Raw genomic sequence first — 21,152 nt, 5'->3', positions numbered from 1 at the left:
TGACAATAATTCTGTCTCTGAATGGCAGCGACAACTCATTTGTCCGTCATCCCTCTTCTCTCTATATCAGTTTACAGCAGTTAAACTGCTCAGAGCGGAGGGAACCTAAGAGGCTTTTAGTTTGAAAACAGGAAATCAAAGCATATTTAAACTTTATTCTAATGCTAGAGAAAAGAAAATGTAACGCATTGCTCAGGAAATTAACAATTTTATTTTTTTTGGAGTAACTCAAGATCAAGAGTTTCTCTTTTCATTTTTAGGTTGTGTTGCCAGCTCTTTGACATTTCTAAATTTAACAAACTAATTTTAAGTAAAGTCCTATTTTACTTGCCGGGCCTGGCCACACATCTCTGAAAACCCACAGATATGGATGAAACAGTAGTACCACCCTAAATATTGGGGGGCACAACCATAAGACATGAGGAAGACATTGCTATAATGGCAGAAGTGTTTCAGCAAAAACTGTAGGCATCGATATAATGTTAGTTCGCTGTGCAATGGGACAAACAGTTGCTTTCTCCTCTTTCTTAAGAGAAGCATTATAATAACCACGGTCCACCATCGCCATGTTTGTTGTGGTCAAGTACTCTTGACTCTGTGCAGCTATTGCTTAACAATCATGGGAACATAATACATGGATGCATGTGGGCGGTAAAAGTTACATCTTTTAAAATGGACATATTGCTTTTTGTATGCAAAGGCAGCATAATTGAGCCTCCAGTCAGTCTGTGTGTAACAGGCATCATCACCTGTTTACTCTGCTCAGTCGCAGTCAGGGCGCTCTCCAGTTCATCCAGGTCTCGTCTGAGGATGCTGCACTCGGCCTCCAGCCTGTCCCTGTGGAGGTTCAGCTGGGCTGAGCAGGCCTCTTCCTCTTCCAGTCGGTCTGTAAGACCCGACAGCTGCAGCTCCAGCTCACACTGGACCTTCTCCAGTTGGACACAGCGCTGCTCGGACGCCTGAGCGCTCTCCTGTTCCTTTGGATTAACAAGCACAGAGTTACAGTGAGTTCAGTTGATGCAAACAGAATTGCACGAAGTTCGAATTTTGCTTTCAAACTGATTTTTGGATTGCTAGGAAATCATTTTGTGCTGAGATACTCTCATTAGACTTTTCTTTTACCTGTTGTATTTGAACATAGCTCTATTGCTTCTGATTAACCTAGGTAGTAACTGCATTGATTTAATTTATATCAGTCCTTGTTTTTTGCTGTCTTGATTTTAAAGCACTTAAACCTCAAAACTGATGATATTACATGGCATTTACATGAGTTTGCTTATGTTCCTTTTTAACTTGACATTCTTTTAAATAAACTGTACATGCACTGCAGTTTTGGATATTAAGTAGTTAACATTCTTAAAGAGTGAGTTCAGATGAGGTAAAAAAAATTAAGAGAATTAGTGGAAGATGAGGAGAAAAAAGATAATAAGAGGGGATTAGCTGAATAAAAGAAGCTCAAACAAAGGGAGAATTAATTAATTCAAATAGGATCTTACCGCACGTTATGCCACAAGATGAAACTTATCCTCTTCCAAGTCAAAAGAAACCCTCCTTTGTAAGTTTGCGCTTGTCTTAATATAGTAGCGCTGAAAAGGCAACGCAGTGACGTACAGTACTGACCAGATAAGCAAGTTCTACCAAACACCAGATCACGCAGTCAACAGCCATCCATAACAGGAGTGAAAAGACCTTACTCTGAGCGCCTGCTCTGGTTACTGTTACTTTCTTATGGACCAGTCATCATGGGCAAGGCATTTGGAACGAGCTAATAGCATACCCAAATATCTGGGCTTTTGTGACATGATCAGGCGACCACATTTCCATCTGCATTTATTTCCATAAAAAGTAAAAGCCTACTTGCTTTGAGTTTGCTCCCTGCCTTTCTGAAATTCACATTATTTCCTCCCGTGTGCTAAACTGTTTGCACCCTTAGCACTTGACCCTGATGACGACTGAACAGGTTGTAGATCAATCCCAGCTCCAACACACAGAGGATATGTACTTTGTTCCCACAAATATATACATCAGTACAAACGGATACACTGAAGTATCTCTCTCGCACATGCTCTCACATTTACACATACAGATTGAATGAGGGCCTGTGGAGCTGGAGCCCAAAAACTATAACGTTAGTTAAGCCAAATAAAACATTTTCTGCCATTTGACTTGTATTGTTTTTGGGCTTTTGAGTAAGTATCAAAAAGCCATTTTTGACACCAGAGGCCACTTTTTCATGACAAATAGTTATCAACACCATCATGGCGTGTTTACATTTGACTGTCAACCATGACAATCCTCCTGTTCAATGATTCCTGTGGTTAGCAAAACTTTCTTTTCTTCTGGTATGTTAGAGTTAGAAAGCAAACGTGGGGCTTCCGCTGTGGGTGAGGTGTAAAGCGGCCGTCCTCCAACCAGAAGGTCGGCGGCTTAATCCCAGTCCTCCCCATCTGCATGCTGAAGTATCCTTAAGCAATATACTGAAAACGCCATAGAAAAAAGTACTGCCATCAGATCAACTGTATGAATGTTTGAGTGAATGGGTGAATTGCAAAACTGTACTGTAAAGCGCTTTGAGTGGTCATCAAGATTAGAAAAGCTATTTACCATTTACATTCATTAAGCTAGTTATCAACAACAACTAGTTAATTTTCTGTAGGAATTGGGCATATTAACGGAAATCGTCTGTTCTCTCTGCTGTCAGTGACAGTCACAAGTTTATAGTGTTATATAAGTTTGGTCTCTCTGGGCTGAGACAAACGTAGGCCTAGCACTTAATGACTTAGCTACAAGAGTTTGGATGGGGAGGCAATAAGTAAACTCTATGAAATGAGTACAGCCTATGTGATGTACAGTATGTGAATCCCGGTCAAGTGGTCTTATCTAAATATTGGGTCTTCTTAGCTGGCTTGCTAACGTTAGCCGCTCATAAGCCTACATTCAGGAAGTAGCTTTGTTGTTAATATCGATCACTGTGAGGATGGGGCTGCATGCAGCCACTGAGGTTAAGTTTACTGTTAATGATCAATAAACAACTCCAAAGCATAATTTGTTCAACAAGCATGTCTCATATTTGTACAAATGTTAGTTACATAAGATTATGACAAGTAGGTGATGCTTGGGCTTGGGCTGCAATTTTCAGTTCGAACCCATCTGAGCAAGATAGAAAGTTAGCCAAGCACGACCCTAACCCAACAGGCATTGTGTTTTGTGTCCAAGCTCTACCCAAGCCTGTTGTTTTCTGTTATATCAGGCATGTACAGCAACAAAATCAAGAAGACAGCACAGCCACCTGTGACCTAAGCCAACTTGAACCGGAATATCGTTTCAAAATGTTTGTTTGAGCCCTGCCTGCCTCGTTGGGTCCTGATTGTCTCGGGTCAGGTATCCTAACTTTAGTGTCTTGCTTGATGTTGTTTAACAGCACCCTTGAGATCGCTCAACTAATTAATTTTCTCTTGAGAAATTAATATTTTTCAAACTGTATAAAATTTGAAAAATGTTCATCAAACGTGTCTAACACTGCAGGTGAGTAAAGATTTATGTATGCTAATACGATAATACATGAGCCAGGTCAGAGAGTAAATGCTTAATATTTTACACATTGACATTTTTGGGTTTGATACAAAAACCAGAATAGCAAACCTCTATAGGTTTACATTAGTCATTCACAATCAAACATTTGGCAGCAAGAGTTACCCACAGCTGCTAACCGATGCTCCAGTGTTGTGCTATAGCCATCCCAGTCCAATTCTTCAGGTTCTGGTTCTGGTCCAGGATCTGCATGGTTCCCATTGGTCTCCTCAGAGTCATCAGACAGGGAGTGGCGACTCTGACGCTGCTGCCTCACAGACATCCTCCTGACTTTGCTTCCCAGAGTCTATAAACTGTTACTGTGCGGACCTCACCTGTCTAGCAATGTAGCAACTTGCCCGTCTGTTCTTGAAGTGTTTCTATACTTCTTCAAAGAGGCTTAACCACGTCTTTCCTCTTCCTTCACTTGGTGTACAGCTGTTCTTCTTGTCCCAGGTGGATCACAGATCCTCTCTCTCTCTCTCTCTCTCTCTCTCCCCCTTAACAAACTTGGAGCTCTGCTTACCGTTTCTGTGTCTTCCTCACACTATCTAATCCTTCAGCCTTGTCTTTCTCTAACCTATTTTGCTTTTGTCCCTCTCTCTCTCTGCCAATCTCTCTCTCTCCCTCCCTCTCTCTCTCTCTCTCTCTCTCTCTCTCTCACTGCACCTTCTATCCTCAATCAACCACTCATCTCTTTATTTTTAGGGAGAGCTACTGAAATCTAAACATTCCTGCGTACATGCTCCCAGCTGGTCCACAGCCTGCAGCTGCTACTAATAATCCTATGCAGGTAGCCACTGCTCAATCCCCTCTTGGACTGGGTTTCGCCGGTTTCACCACAACGAATAGCTCTGCCGTCTTCTCTCCCCACACCAGTCTCCTCCCACAGAAACAGGTGCCTCCTCAGAGTTTCGAGGGGGTCCGAAGGTGTCCCACAGGGATGGCGGTTGGTGTAGTATGTCAGTTGAGGAGAAAATCCTTTAACGCTGTATCAGTCTGCCACAGAAATGTAGCCCTCAGCTGTACTATCACAGCCACACCACAGAAGGACAAGAAAACAAGGGCACTATTCCAGAGTCAAAAATGCCTTTTCTCGTCACGGTCTACATTATAATTGACATAAATGTCTTGTGCGCCCACGGCCACATGGTCCCCCACAATGCCATGGCATTCATCTTAGCAAGAACAACGAGGCATATTGTGCTTTAGATTCAAGTGTGGATCTTTTCTTGAATGAAGCCACCGGGACCCACAAAGAGTCTAGTTTTCCCAGGAGAAATGGTTTAGCTACAACTAGGAAGAAAAACAGACTATAGTTACAAAAACACATAACTTTTAAAATAGCAGTTTTCAGGTGTTTATACTTTGAATTCTCTAACATTCAGAAAATAAAAAAAAGGAAATTCCAGAAAAACCAAATAAGTGAGCCTTAACTTATTTTTTGTCCAACTGTATATTTACTGTATGCAGAATTTAAAGAGCTGTAGCATTGTTAAGATAAAAAATGACTTATGAATTATGTGTGCTATAGGAAACAAGTGGAAAATATATGCCTCAAATAACCATATGAACTATTGGAATCAGAAGAAAACAGATCTCTTTTAGATAAATGGCTCCACTGAGGGCCATACATTTCTACTCCAGGTACTCCCCATGTACATGTATGTGTACTTAACAATTCTACAGCTTCAAGATGTTTGTACTTTAATTTTAATATGTGTATAAAATGTGCAGATTAGTGACACAAATTCGCAAGAGCACATACATCAGCAATGATGTAAAAATAAAAAAGTACATCAATATTTGTAGAAAATTACTCAAGAGACAAACACTTACAAATTTTCCCTTTACAGCTGTAGGGATTGTCACCAGGGTTTGTAGAAATATAACCTTTCTAAATCACATGAAGCTAAAATAACACTGAATCTAAAATGGCCCCAATGTGGACATGCTCATATGAGCAAGGATAAGCTGCCAGTGCCACTGAGGCGTGGATGACATCCAGCCGCCGAAAAAAACCATCAAAATACAGGATTTCTGAGAATTCAAATTGTTTTATTCTAACAATGTGGTCTGGGTTCTTGTGCAGAAAGGCAGCACAGAGAGATCTCTTTCTTTGACTCCCACTCGAGCTTGAGAGACACTGAGCTCACCCAGACTGCCTCTCCAGACACCACACATGTCCAACACCAACACTCATATCTGACAAGAAGGCTGCCATTGAATCAGATACACAACTAAATCAAATACCACCAGGTTTCCATCATTACAAACTCTTAAGTCTCAGAAGCAAGAAACAGTATAAAGAGAAGCCAGTTCCTTTGAGTCTTGTTCATTCCTACATCAAGAGATCTGACCTGCAGTTGATCCTGATTCCGGAGTCATACGCTAACATAAGGGCATGGTTACTGTAGATCAAAGCATTACAGGAAGGCGCTTAGATGATCTTTGCCCATGTTCCAATCCTTCGTGCTAAATGAAACCCATATTCTGAGAGTGTCATGGTCCAAGACAGGGCCTCCATAAAGGTAGAAAGCCTCACATTTAATTACCAGCTGCCTGTTGGCATTCCAAAAGGAAGATGACTGATAACACCAGAGGGAAGAGGAGGTTGTGGGTTCAGCTGCCGGATGCTTTTAACCTCAGATATCTATCTTGGAGTCTTGTAAAAAACACACACACGCACTCACACACACACACGAAAAAGCATATACCACAATGATCATGGCACTGTGATCATTACAAGATTTTAATCCATTCTAAATTGAAGCATCCATAGTTGTCAAAAACTAAAAGCTAGAATGAGACTCAGTAGAGCTCATACCTCCATTAAGGCAGAATAGTCTCCTTAAATTCAGTCAAGCTCTATCAAATTGCACAATCATGTATTTCAGTTCACTAAAAAAGGCAGGTTACATTTTATTTACTTACCCCTGCAATCTGTGAAGTGATCTCCCAATGTTAAAGAAAGTAAAAACTAATTCCTGAATCAGCCCCCTGAACTGGATCTGCACCAAAACGTAATGGGTTCTTTTCTGACCCATACTGTATCCTTCCACCAAGTTTCGAGGTAATACGTCATGAAGTGTTTGTGTAATCATGGTAACAAAGAAACAAAGGCACACAAAAATTACCTCCTTGACGGGGAATACAAATGTCAACCTCTCAGTGGCATTAGATAAAAACTCAGGGGTTCACTGAAGTCCTCAGAATATATTGTCTACGAGCCATAAATATCTGCACACAATTTGCAACCAATCCATTGGGTAGTTGTTGAGACAGGCAGACTGTTCTTAGAATCATGCTGCAGCAAGATATGCTAATACGCCTGATCTCAACCAAGAATGTAATAACAGAGGAAACATCGAAGTTTAAAGCACTCAGCAGGAGAGGATGTGAACATGTTGGAGAGTTCTAACCTCAGCAGCGTCTCATTACCCATGCAGTCTGAGTGTCTCTTTGTTGGCCTAGACTGCTAACCTCAAAGTTCATCTCTCCTCAACAATTTGTTCTAGCTTTCATTTGCCTTTGAACATCAAGTCAGTCCTCTCTTCCCTAGCTACCCCCCTCACCCTCCTCTCTCCTCCCTTCACCGTGCTCATTCATATCTCACTACCAGTCTTTTGTCCCACAGTTTGCCTTGGGCTCCAGAAAATTGAAAGCCAGTCCAGACCAAATTTTTTCCACTTGCAGAACTGGGGCATCTCGATAGCTCTGCAGTAACGCTCCACATTTATTTCACATTAACAGTAATTAGGGGGTAAACAGTGGACCTTTCTCCATTTGTATCCATTTGTACCCAAAAAAGGTTGGAACAACTGTATAGAAGCAAATTAAATTGTTTCTTTTTCTTCTTTTTTCTTGCAGTGGTAATCCTTAAATTCCTCATTAATTTAATTTACTGTAGCTCCGCCATCAAGACAACGTTTTATTGTCTAAAATAAATATCTGCAAAAGTGATGGCATAAATGTGAGCATGTTAACACACTAAACTAAGATGTTGAACGTGATCAACTTTCTACCTGCAGATTAGCACTGTCACTATGATAATATTGTCCAATTAGCATTTAGCTAAATGCATGACCTTGCAGAGCAGCTTACATGGCTACATGCATGTTCAAGCATGCCAACTGAGCAACTCTCAAAGTGCTTGTTAGGCTTCTGAAACCTATCCGACATCGTAAGAAGGGCGAGTATCTGACAATGTCTATACCTTTCTGGAAATGGAAAACTAGACATTCGCACCCATCTCATGCCATGATTGGCCAGCTGTGCAGAGATGACAAAGTTCTCTGGAGTTGAACTCTAGCTGATAATGATATTGCCTCTCTCTTTCTCATGGATGACTTTGTGAGTGTGGCAAAGATGTGGCAGCAGAAGTTGTGAAATAATTAGCCTGCCCAAAAAAAAACAGTTTCAGTGCTGCAGAGATGTTCTATAACAACAAGATCACATTCTTTCCCAAATTATCTCTGGCATCATGCTTGTGTGTAAATGTTTGGAATGAATAATATTATTATTACAACAAAATGTCTGTACACTGTGACAACAAACCGGACAGGCAGCTGAATCTGCCACAGCTTTATTCAGGTAACCAGAGATTTTTATGAGCTGACTGCAGGGATATATTTCCCTATTGTTGCCACACATTTCCGTCAATTACATCACTGCGTCGAGTACAGATAATCTGTTGCTCAGGTTGTTCCTCTCATGTTATGTCATGGCTTTGTTAAGTCCGTATGCAGCAGTAATTAGCTGTGAATTCACTAGAGGCCAGAAGCCGTTTTGGCCCATAAAGCAAATTACTATGTTCACTCACTCCTCTTTACAACTTTTTCCAGGTTTATAACAATATAAACCCTTTCTGAAAAAACATAAAACCTATAAAGTTGCAAAAGTTTGATAATAAAAGAAAAATTAACAGTATGTCATCTGTATAATGAGGCTGTGTATACTGGCCATCTAAGTGTGTGTTAAAATGACGTATCCCTATATATATCTTGTCAAGACTATGATTACATTCAAATGATTTAGATCTAATTACTAACTAGCAACAGGGGTGTGAGCTGTCCCTCCAGCCTCACCCAGCGATAAGGGGGGAAATAAGGAACAGGATAAACTTCCCCTGGAATATTGTAAAACTTCTTCAGGCAGCAGCAGCAGCAGCAGCAGCAGCAGCACTAACTAGCTCTGACAGGGAGTCACATTTCTCACTGCAGTCGTATCAGACAGGCTCCAAGGTATGAATTATACTGGCTGATCTGTCTCCTCCACAGATTAACTTCATTATTTATGGTTGGTTAATCTAAGCAGGGGAGAGAATACACAGTTGGAGCCAGAGCAAACCTAGTGATTTTGATAACAAAGTCATTTCTGTCTCTAAAAATAAAAAGAGGGGCAATAAAACAACACTTAATTTCTGCTGAAAGAAAATTAATGTGGGAGACTTTGGGTTGTAAATCTTAAACCCACTCTAACCCACTTTCACAGGATGACTGGTATCTGTGAGAGAGAAAAAGATTTTGTGACAGTATTGAAATGGCCCAAACAGACAAAGATCAACGATGACCCAAGAATCTGTCATAAGGAGACGGCAGTAAAGCACGGAGTAGCAAGAGCCGCACTCCAACTCTATGAGGCGGTTTACGATGTGTTCCAATCAAAGTCGTCTGAAGAGTCTGCTAAGGCACTCAGCAGCAGTAATGACCGAATCCCGTGGGCAACCCCGGAGCGTTTTCCACAAACATTGGAAACAGCAGCGGTGCTCCAGACTCTCACACTAAATCGTCTGCCTCCAGGAGAGAGGCACTCTCCCACACTCCCTTTCAGAAAATGACACTCAATATAGACGTTAACTCAAAGCATAAAAATGGAATGAGGTATTTGCTCACTGCCTTAGAAAGTAAGTATTTTGCTTCTTGGTTTTAATTTGTTGTGTCCAAGGGGTACTGAACTGTGATTTTTAAGATGTGGCATTACTCTTTCGAAGTCTTAAGGTGCAAAGGTAAGTGTTTCATTATTTTCTGATGTTCTATATTAATCTTGAACTTTTGTAGTCAAAATTCAATAGTCTAAGATAAATGGTCCATATAATAGCCCTCTGAGCCAGCATTGCAACTTTGGTTATGAATTTGTCATCATGTGACCTGGGTTTCACCCTGAGGTCATGTGATGACTCCTGAGCATTCTCAATTTGCTGTATGAAGACAGTGATGTGCAGCTGGAAGCTCTAGAGGGTGGTTGTTGAACATTTTTTGTTTCGTACATATTTTCTTTTTATCAAGGACAAAAACATCAATGTGGAATTAAGTTCTTGAAACATGTATTAATTTGTAGCAAACGTGCTGGCAAATAGATTTGCATCAGACACTGAACAACATCAGCAGTAATCTGTAAGAGTGACAGTGGAAACCAGACAAAGATATATTCTATGTTCTTTGCTAATCACACAACAGGCTCAATCCAATAGCACAAACCAACAGCAGCACTAAGAGTGTTTTACATCTTTGCACTTTTTGACACACATAATTCAAAACCAAACCATTGGAAACTCGAGCACAAAGATAAAATAACGATTGTCCGGTTTTATGAATTTACTGATTTCAATTTCAATTGATCACTGCCAGATTTAACCTGATTCTCATGCAATACTGCTTTACAGATCATTTATGTTACTGCCCAGTGTTATCACATTTTTTTTCAGTTGCATAACAGCAGAAGAAACAGCTACAACAGCTTTTCTGGGGATGTGATTGTAAGGCATGTCTAATGAGGGAAGTCTAATAATGAATTACCATACATATATCTTTCTATTTTTGCTGGTTTCTCCAGCATCACCTATCCTTCCTTTAATATTGATTTAGAAGGTGGTGTTTTGGTGACAAATTCAGCTTCAATATCTGGTCTCCTTTTAGCTCCATTTTGGTCTCAGCCAACTCCTGAGGGAACTATTTGCTAGATACTATACTATTCACGAGTGTAAAGTGGGTACAATGAAAAATATTACCTACTGCAGCTGGAAACAAGGTTCAGGAGCAAAAATTTAGAATAAGAACAGTAAAGGTGTGGGCCTTCAAAAAACAGGAAAGATACAAAAAAATGTTGAAGAACTTTGCAGAGTTGGGGGTTAGAATCTCTGTGGGATGGTCAACACGAGCAACTCCTTTCAAATAATACAAGTAATTTGAGTTTAGAGCAGCTTGAAGTCCTTGAAATTAATTTAAAATATATATTGCTAAAAGTTTGATGCCTTCAGCAGTCATGTGCTGTATTTATAAGGAGAATACCTCTAAACAGGAATGCTGGTTTGTCTTTCTCTAAGTAAAGCTTGTGGTAACACCGCCTCCCAACAGAAGGGGATGTGCCACTCACCCTGTCCTCCTTGCAGTAAACCAATCAGTCATGCAGCGTGCCCCAGGCCAGGAAACAGCACGGTGCCCCGCGGCACTGTGACAGCAGCGCTCTCTCAATAAAACGATCAGCTGGAAAATGGTCAACACAGCAGTAAAAACCCGCAGCATTAAAACAGGCTTGAACACAGTGACTGCCATGGTGGCTGCATCTCCCTCTCCCCCTCCGCTAGGGTATCATTATCCACTTAATTTCATCCACCCAGGGCTGGTTTAATGACCACGTTCAAAATCCCTTATCGAGCAGGAATTCTGACTTAATCACAAATCCTGTGACTTCTTGCGTAGCACGTGAGTGAAAACAAAAGAGGAAAGACTTTTTTTCAGGAAGGAAAGAATAAGAAAAGAGAAGGAGAGAGGGAGATGCAGTGCAGCAGACTTACAGCTCGGTATCTAGTGGCCACCTCATTCCTTTCCTTGTCGAGCTCAGTGTTCTGCTCCTCCAGCTCGCTCACCTTGGAGAGGAGGCGCTCACTCTGCTCTAGGGCTCTCCTCAGCTCCTCTCTCTCCCTCATCCCTGCCGCCTGTGTGTGAATGTGCTGCTGCAGCGACAGAGACTCGACCTGGAACCACACACACACAAAGACACACACAAAAAGTCAGATATTTCAGCTTGGATAGCTCTTCAACTGAGGCTCTCTCACTTTTGTTCACTTCAGTCTGGAGTCTGAATTGTAACCCCTCTCTCTCTCTCTTCCCTCTCTCTCATCCATCCAAATCTAACACACACAAACACACACGCTTTCTGCGAGAGCTTTTCATCCACATGCATGAATGAAGACACGCACATGTGCCCATATTTCCTTGCCTCTTTCCCTACAGACCGGCCTCCTGCTGATTGTTCACTAGAACAATATAAAACGTTCTTCTCCGAGCTGCTGCATTACTGCCGACTGCTCTGGAGCCATAAAAGGAACAATATATTTTCTTTCTTTCCACACTGACTTTGATATTCACCACATCAAGCCACGGCCAAGAACGACAAACATTTTTAAAAGCTTCAACATCCAGTGCTGAAGCCTAATCATATGCTGTCTTCAGACGTGAACTCCGGAGAATGTCCACACAATGGGAAGGAGTTTCAATTACAGCAGGCGATTCTCTGCTTAAACAACACAAATCTCTGGACTGTTCAGGTGAGGGGTGATGCAGCAGCCAGGAGGCAGGAGGTAACATATCACTTCCACTTTTTGTTTTCAGCACATCAACACAGGCCTCGGTTCACCAAAAAAACTGTCTTTTAGTTACAAACTGGTGAATCTTCAGGTGTTTTTACTCGGGGTCTAGCAGGAGAAACTCCAGAGAATGTCCACAGCAACTGCCTCAGACTTTTGTGTTCTCTTTGGATAGTTTCAGGTGAATATCCAGAGTTCATGCACATCTTAAAGCAGCAAAGAACAAACAGAAAATTGATCATATCACTGTTAAACATTTATCATGTGCTGTTGGGCCTTTTGTTGTCGTGGTAGCACTTCTCGAGAGAGATCCCAATCTTGACAAACTTGCTCATCCATCCAAAAAACGAGCTTAAGTCAGGTTAAGGTTAGGTCAGTCAGTTAATTCAAAGGGCTTTTTTTTGGTTAAGGTTAGGGCAACATCATGGTCTTGACAAATATTGAAGCTTCTTGTGAAGTTTAGGTTTCGGGAAAAAGTAAGGAGAAAAATAAGAAGAATATATACACTGTGTCATCATTGCTTTTTCATTTCCTGTATCCCCTTCTCCCTGAACCTAGAGTAATTATATGTTTTGATGTGCACATGCCAAGTTTGCAGCAAATGTTCAGGAGGAAGTTAGTTAGTTATTCACTGTCTGAGCTGAAAACAGCTGTTGCTACCATGGAGAGAGGTGAGAAAAAAAACAAGTTGAGAGATTATAGGTTTGTCATTTAGACCAGTAATTATGGTTATGTGATCCGGTGTTAAAAAGTTTTTATTGGTGTTTATGAAAAAGAAACACATTGGCAGATATAATCCATTAGTTTGAATGACAGTCACTTGCATTCACTGTTGACCATGGTTTTTGTGGTAGATTAGTGAGTTAGCACCTCCAGCTGTTCCAGGGAGGGTGAGAAGAATAGCTGAGTCTAGTTGGCTAGTTACTCTTCCTGGTTAAAATGTGACAGAGGCAGATTTGGCATGGTGGCAATGAACTTAACCATAATGTGCTTTGGTCATCTGCATGTTAAAATAGGAGAGCAGCCAGTGTCACCAACGCAGAATGGTTTTACCGGAGAAGAAAATATTCTACAAATGCAGATTAGAAAATAGTTGTAGCATATGCTACTGGCAAGAGCAATGACAGTTTGTATGGAGTAGTGACCCTCACTTGTTTTGTCTAGAATTCATTCAGGACAATTCATTATATTTTATAAATGATTATGAGGATGGATTATTTTTAAGAAATAACAGTGTTATTATGTAATGTAATTAACAACAGACATTTTTCAATAAGCATCTCTGTTTCTCTTATCTGTTACAAAACTAGAGCTCTAGTCTGGGGACACTTCGGCATGCGGAATGGGGGAGACTGGGAATCGAAGCCGACCTTCTGGTTAGAGGACCACACGCTCTATCTCCTGGGCCACAGCCACCCAACTTAATTCTTATATCAATTCTTAATTCAAAAAACATAAAGTGAGGCAGAGATCTTAAAATGTTACTGAAAAACACGACCGTTCCCACAATGAGTAAACACCTGGCAACAGTGGAGAGAAAAACTATATAATATACAGTATAAAAATCGATATAAATAGTCCGGCATACAAAAATCCACTGAAACCCGTTCATCATATTTTTGGTGACAACAATTCACAAGAAACTAATTCCTGACCACTTTAATAAGCATTTAAGAACATTTCAACATTTCCCATATTAACAACTATCAACAGGGAATCCCTGAAAAAAGGTTTTATATACCAACTGCAATTGATAGATCTGGATCCATCAATTATTTATCTGTCAATTGAGGAGTTGTCATAAAGTACCGGGTGCAACAATATCCATCTGCAGTCCGCACGGCTTCCAGACACGCTTACTACATGTCACATGCCAATTTCACACACGTTACCCAGTCGCATTTCTGTATTTTTCGGATAGGGGTATTGTTAGGATAACAATAAGAACAGTATCACATTTTAACGGCCCTTTCTTGCAGTCCACAGACAGACCCCTCTCACTGCGCTGCCTCTCAGCAGGCTCCAGGATGTTCAGCCAATCCAAAGACAGGAGACCTGAGCTCATATACCCTGTTTCAGCCAGAGACTCATCTGAGGGGCTGCATAACAGGTTTCGTACAAATAACACTGTGAATCATGCAAAAAGTCCAACGATAAAAATAAAGAGCTGGAACTGAGCAGAATAGCTCCTCTTCAAACAGCTTCCTCCACCACTCTGGTTCTTCTCGCCAGTTAAAACAAACAATCCGAACTCCAAACATTCTTCCACCCTGGTCTGATCACTACTTGGTACAGAGGCCAAAGGTGAAAGCTAGAGTTCAGCCAGCCGTGATCAGTTGATCAGAGGCAGACAGTAATGTAAAAACCTCGTCGGTGTGTGGGCTGCACTTTACTGCAGGACAGAACTGGCCTGAGACCTGTTCTCCGTTATCACCAGCAGCTCACCTGTCCACCAGCCCACATGGAACCAGACTCACAGACGCCGGTCAAACTCTGAGACTGATGTAAACAGCTGTGTAATGTTCTGCACACACTGTGACATGAACCAAAAACAGTGAAATTCAGCTCAACACGACATGATATCCAAAACAGCTGTGCTTTCATTTTTTGATTTATTCAGTTACGGACTTGATATTAGCTGCAATGGCTCAGCACTCGGGAGTTGAATAGTCTGAGACCATGTTGCCATTCATGCAAAGTGGGAGTTTGGGACTTTATCGAAGATGTACTGTACTTTTATTTAGTGGTTTCACTGAAATCAACATTTCAGATGAGACCTTAGACTAATCAATATCAATAAAATGTTTCATTGTTCCAAAATGGAAGTGTAACTCTAGCTCACACTGGGCGAGGTACACCCTGGACAGGTTGATTCCCCATCACAGGGCTGCTATAAATACAACCATCCACTCACATTGACATATACGGATTGGAACAAGGAACCCTCTTGGTGTGAGGCAGCAGTGCCAACCACTGTACTACCGTGCCCCACAGTTATTCCTGGTATGCTAATTAGCAACAATTTAGACACTTGATACATTCAATAACAATACGTTTTGAATAACCTAACTACCATCACTCTGTAGCAGCGGCGGCTGAGACTTAATAATGTAAGGTACATTGCGGTCACGACAACAACTGATTCTCCTGTTCAGGGTTCTGCAAGAAATAAATATTTTTTAAGTTTAAAGAATAAATGTAGTATCAGTTAGGAATAGTATTGTTGCTTAATTAAATAATGATAATAACAGTGTATTTACAGGATCTGCATTCAATTCTTTACATTAAAAAGCCGTAATTAATCAAATTGAATGCAATTTAGACAGAGAACCACCTTGAAGAACCCTAAATGCACCATACAAGGCAACTAAAACATCTTGCAGAGACCAGTTATCTCCTGCAAGAGTTTACACTTGATGCCAGAGTGAGAGTCAGAATCAGTCTTTTATTTTCTCTCCACATCCAACAAGATGACACAAGTATATTTGGCTTTACGTCCAAAGCACCAAAAAATAACAAAGTGCAGTTGCCGTCACTGGAAAAACAGATGTGAGCTGATTTTCCACAATGAGATCTGAAGAAGAGGTTTAAAAAAGGGAAAGCTCTATTATAGACAGAACACACACACACACACACACGCACACACACACACGCTGCTAGCATGCTGGTATCTGTGCTGTTGGAAGAGAGCTGTCATTAGCTCAGCTCTCTGAAGCCTGACAGAGACTTCACCCCACAAACCTGACGACAGTTTGTCAGCAACGAAATTAGACGGGGGAAATTTGGTGTCAACTTTCTGAAGTGTGCGTCGGTAATTGCCATGTTATCCAAATAAGATTCAGGAGAAGTCGGCGATGGGAATCTGCCTGCTGACACACCTGAACTTCCTTTGCCTGCAGTCAGTTCAAACACACGATGTATTTACCTGTCAGTGCAGGATTTACTGTCGCACTCAACATCATCCTGCAAGTCGATGCCAGGAAAGAAGAGGAAGATAAATTCTGAAACATCAATGGTTCACCTTTAGCATGATCACAGGGCTCAACCTCTTAAGCCAGCCCTATTGTTCAGAACGTAAAAAACTAAATGCTCGCTTTGTTGCCTCCCAGTGCCTCTTTCCATGAAGAATACGACTCGGGCTTGTAGGCAAAGTTTTCGTGTTTTGACTTGAAGCTCAGAGATTTACCACTGATCAAACCTGCACAGCACACTTCCCATCCCGGCAAAGAAAACGATTCCAACTGTCCATCTGAATTCTAGCTCTGTAAAAACGGTTTAAAATGTAAATCTCTTTTTCTAGACAATGCAGCAATTTCCCAAATAACATACTCTGATTCCTGACAATCCAAGTCTGAGAAGAGGTAACTGGGATATTAAATCCATCATCTCCATTCCTTTCTTTATTTGCGCAGCTGCTCATGATCTCAACTCCTATTTACACCTGCAGGTGGTTCACATGCGACTGGCTGCAGCCTCATGCCCAGAATGTACAGTTAACGTTTAAATGACCCGAAACGTTTAAACTGCCCAGCTTCAAGTCTATGCACCGGTTAAGTGTTTGCAGATTGTCGTTTTACTCTGCATTCTGAAAGGCAAAGTTGCTTTGGAAGAGGAAACACAACAAGTGGATGGATGTATGAAGGATCACAGGTGCTGCAACAATTCCGAATATTTTCCGAGAACACAACTCAGCCACCAAAACAGGACCAGGAGCGGTGACTATGTATCTCTCACTCAGAGGATCTTCTCCACTTATCGCAGCTGCCCCAGCACCATCGAGTCTCTATATGCTCCTCTCATACTGGCCAGCCTTTTAAAAGTCTGTTAAAACAACAGGGAACTTGACAGTGTGTGTTTTTGTTCATGTGGCTTTGTAAGTGTAACCACATGAGGAATTATGGCATTAATTATCTTTTGCAACATTTGCTGTTTACTCAGAGAGAAGAATGGCCTCCATGTGTGAGTATCCCTGCGAACAGACGGCTTGAAAGTGAGATATTTTTTGTCTATCCAGATGAGTCGTTCTTTCGACTAAACATTTGTGAACAACACAAAACTAGCAGGGTCAGAAAAGAGATGTTACCTATGCCTGTTTTTTTTCTGAGTGTGCTTTTTCCATTTCACGCCCTCACTCAAAACCCTGCGCTTGCACTCAAATATCCCCTGCTTTTGCTCGCTTGAAACCGTTGGAAGACAGGAGTGCATGAACCCTGTTAAAGTAACCACTCATGCAGGACTCTCAAAGAAATAAAGCTAACGCACCTACAATGAGGGTGAGACAATGTCATTTGTCAACACTACATTTGGAAATTTGACAGACTTTTTGCACAAAAAAAAAAAATAATAAAGGAGAAGAGCTGAAGCTGCAGTGAATGATATCTGTGTAGGCAACAAAATATCTGAGTGCAAGCGCACAGTTTGAGCACAAGCGGATTGAATCTTACCACAAGCAGGGGCTATTTGAGTGCGAACGCTGGGTTTAGAGTGAAAGCGTTACAAAATCTGATATAAAGAAAAACCCTACCTATGTAGATCTGGATTTGAATATTTTTCGGGAAATCCTATTGTTCTGTTTCTGTCCAGTTACTCTTTTGCATTTGTGTGGAGGAGCGTTGTTTGTTCTATAATACTGGAAAGTCCAAACTGGGCCGCAGGGTGAAGCCTGGCCTCTGGCTGAACTCTGGATCCAGGTCACGGAGGAAGGCACAGCCAAACTTTGATCACTGGAGCACCTCACATTTCATCTACACTCCTGTGGTCGACTGGCTGCAGGTCAGGTACAAGAACACCAGCTTATAAATCATATCAATGATGTGATTGTTGTCAGGTAATTACACTGAAGGGATAACTGTTGACATCATAAACATAGTGGAGGGGTTCTGTTCTCTTCAATGCCAGTTATTGTCCTGGTGGGGCTGACTGAAATACCTGGCATATTGATTATAGACCAAATTTACTGTAGTTGTGAATAGGCCTGAATATGGTATTATCACAAGAGCACTTAGATTTCTTTGATCACCTTTTAAAGTTTCTAATGAGAACACACTTGAAGATACGAGGAGTTCTCAATGACCCCACAAAGCACACATACACGTGTAACGATGACCTACATGTGGCATCATCAAAAGAGAAATCCTTGACCGACCGAGCTGTGTAAATGTATGTATGTGTGTGTCTGTGCGCACCACATCTGTATGCAGGTGCCAAAATACAGACCGAGACAAGAGCAAGAGATCAGACCAGCATTTGTGCGCTGAATGAGCCCTCATGGTCTGTAATTGTGGTCATACATCACACAGAGACACATAGCAAGCAAACGTCTACAGTCGTGGTTAGAGGCATGCAGTGGTTTTGTCACAGGAGGCTTGACTTGCATGAAATATGGGATAATAGTTCTTATAATGGAGGTTATTTTCAAACTGGTTCCCATCAAAGGAATACTTGGGGTGCTGAGCAGCTTTGAGAAAGTAGAGGCCACATGTGGCGTCTATAGTCGGAGCAGAAAATTCAATGTAGGGTATAATTATATGATGTCAATAATTTCACAGGTGAAGGGCAGTAGTTTTCTGTCCCTCTTTCTGAACAGGCGTAAACAAAAATCACATGACTGCTTTTCGGTTACACCTCCTGTGTCTTTACTTCTCTGACTGCTCATCAACGATGGATGACACCAAACTCATTGTGGAGGGGACTCAAATTCTGTATTATAAAGACCATGAAAAAGGAAAAGGCATGGGAGCAGATTTCCATTGATTGCAGCTAATGTTTTTTTTCTTCTTTTCACTTTTTCCATTACAAAGACCCATTTGTCCAAATTCTCCTGAAATCGTGTCTTCCTTCACCCCACAACAGTAACTTTGATAATGTTTAAACAAAGACACACCTTTTTAATTCATTAATTGCTTTTTTATATTCCTCGTTATTCATTTTAGAATTTCATTTTCTTTCATAACTAAAGGGCTTTAAGCACCAGGGACGGGATGAATAACCAACACAAAAATGCAAAATACTTTCAACTTGAAACTGTCTTTAACAGCAGTGTTTATCACTTTTTTAACTAGAATGGCTGTAAAGCACAGAATTCTACCAAGGCCCAATAGTCTCCTTAAATTCAGTCAAGCTGCAATAAACTGCACACAACAATCCATGATTTTTTTCTCTGACAAATCTGTGAAAAAGTGAAAAAACGCTATCTCGCAATGTGAAAGAAGGTAAAAAAAGCCATCCTATAGGAATAGAAAGCAAACCTATAGATCTGCTCCTTTTTATGGAGCTCTGTCAAAATTTAATGCGTTTCTTGGCCCATGTCCTGTCTACATGCTTAACTCAGATAAACTCCAGAAAATGTGCTCCTGACTTTATCCAGAGATTGGCTTCCATAGCAGGAGATTCTCTGCTCAGCTGCATTCACAACAAGCGATAAATCTCTGAGAGGTGAAGCAGCATGCAGTAGCCAGGATATAACATATATTCTGATGAGGAGATCACAGGTTTTTGTTTAGCACAATGAACACTGGCAATGACCAAAAGCTCTCGAATGTCATTGTTTTCCCAAGTTGACATCTTACTCTGTGTCTTACACATGTATGACACCTCTTTTTCATCCTTTGTATTATGTATTTGTATAATTTGTTTGTTTTTTCAGTGTTGCGTACATTGCATCTTAGAAACGTCTTCATCACTCATTCCAGGTGCATCCTCCAGATAATCTCCTGTTGTGTTCACACATGGGCTCACTCGGACATTATCCTGAGTTCTTACTAGGGGGCTAGCAGGGAAAACTCAGGAAGAGTCTGCAGCTACAAACTCGGACATACAACTCCTCCAGATGATTTCTGGAGATTATCCAGAGTTCAGTGCGTGTCTGAAAGCAGCTCAAGTTATTTAACTTTGAACAGATTTGCTCTAGATCAACAAAAAACAATCATTGTCATAGTTCTAGAGCCACATGAGACGAAGCAGAGGACCTTACTGGGATCCTAGTGACACAAAGTGTGTCTTATTATTTGGGAGAGTATCTCCAGATAATTAACTTTTGGGTCTGATCAGTCAAAATTGAGGGTCAATAACAGAGACACAATCTAAAGCTTAGTGATCAAAAGAGTCTACTGATCATATGATAACATATTTGACATCTGAAAAAAGTTACAAAGAAGTCAGAGAAGGATGTCAAGCATAGTTCAAAAACTTTTTCTAAGTATCTCTGCTTCATATAAGACTATAGAGTAGACACGACCTAAAGTTTGTAACGATCAAATATGTATTTATAATCATATATGGTAGGAGTGCCACATGGGGAATTTGTGGGCGACACGATCGACAACATATTTAGATTGACCAATCATTCATTATCATATGGTATGAATGACATGATGACATCATTATAAAATGGTGTCCATACCTTTTATATCAAACATAGATGTAGTTTCTCTTTTCAACCAGACTACAAATCTGTGTGCCAGCGGCAACTTCTGTTCTGTTGCATGTCTGCTTTGATTACTTCGGCGATTTGTAATTGTGTGTGTGTGTGCATATGGCAATAATAAGTATTCAAAACTGTTAAAATAATCAAAGTAGTGTTTAACCAAAAACACAGAAAACTGGAATGGAAATGAAAACGTACAACTTCTTCAAAGATAGAGTAACCACATACAAAAAACCCACACACTCTGACGCCCCCTGTTGAATGAAGAGCTCTCGCACAGAGGTGTGGGCTTGCAGTTAGGAGGGGCCCCAGCTCCTGTTACACTCATGCAGCATGCAGGAGAGCACAGTGACAGAGAGAGAGAGCAAGCTCAGAGAGAGAAGGAGAGGAAATTAGACATGAAGAGCTGAAGAAGGGCAGGGAGTGAGGGACAGAAACAGAGGAAGATTAAACAAAGGGTGAGAGGAGGAGAGGCAGGGTTCTTACATGTGCCAGGGGTCTGCTGTGCAGAACGATGGTGGGTCTGTACTGGTGGAAGTCAGTCTGGATCACACACACTCTCTTCTCCAT

General features: G+C 41.1%; 1 protein-coding gene across 1 annotated transcript in view; it reads right to left on the bottom strand.

Moving 5' to 3' along the window:
- The window catches only part of LOC133027447 (putative uncharacterized protein MYH16), a 54,357-nt gene extending 33,205 nt beyond the window's left edge, over nt 1–21,152 (bottom strand). The window contains exons 1-3 of the mRNA XM_061094458.1: nt 21,069–21,152; nt 11,366–11,545; nt 750–977 (exon numbers count right to left, since the gene is read on the bottom strand). Of these exons, the coding sequence (XP_060950441.1) occupies nt 750–977; nt 11,366–11,545; nt 21,069–21,152 (492 nt within the window). The remainder of the gene's footprint in view (nt 1–749; nt 978–11,365; nt 11,546–21,068) is intronic.

This window comes from Limanda limanda, chromosome 21 (assembly GCF_963576545.1).
Source record: "Limanda limanda chromosome 21, fLimLim1.1, whole genome shotgun sequence".
In the NCBI taxonomy this organism is placed as follows: Eukaryota; Metazoa; Chordata; class Actinopteri; order Pleuronectiformes; family Pleuronectidae; genus Limanda; species Limanda limanda.
Note: the sequence above shows the minus strand (reverse complement) of the source record. Positions and strands in the feature narration are given on the sequence as shown.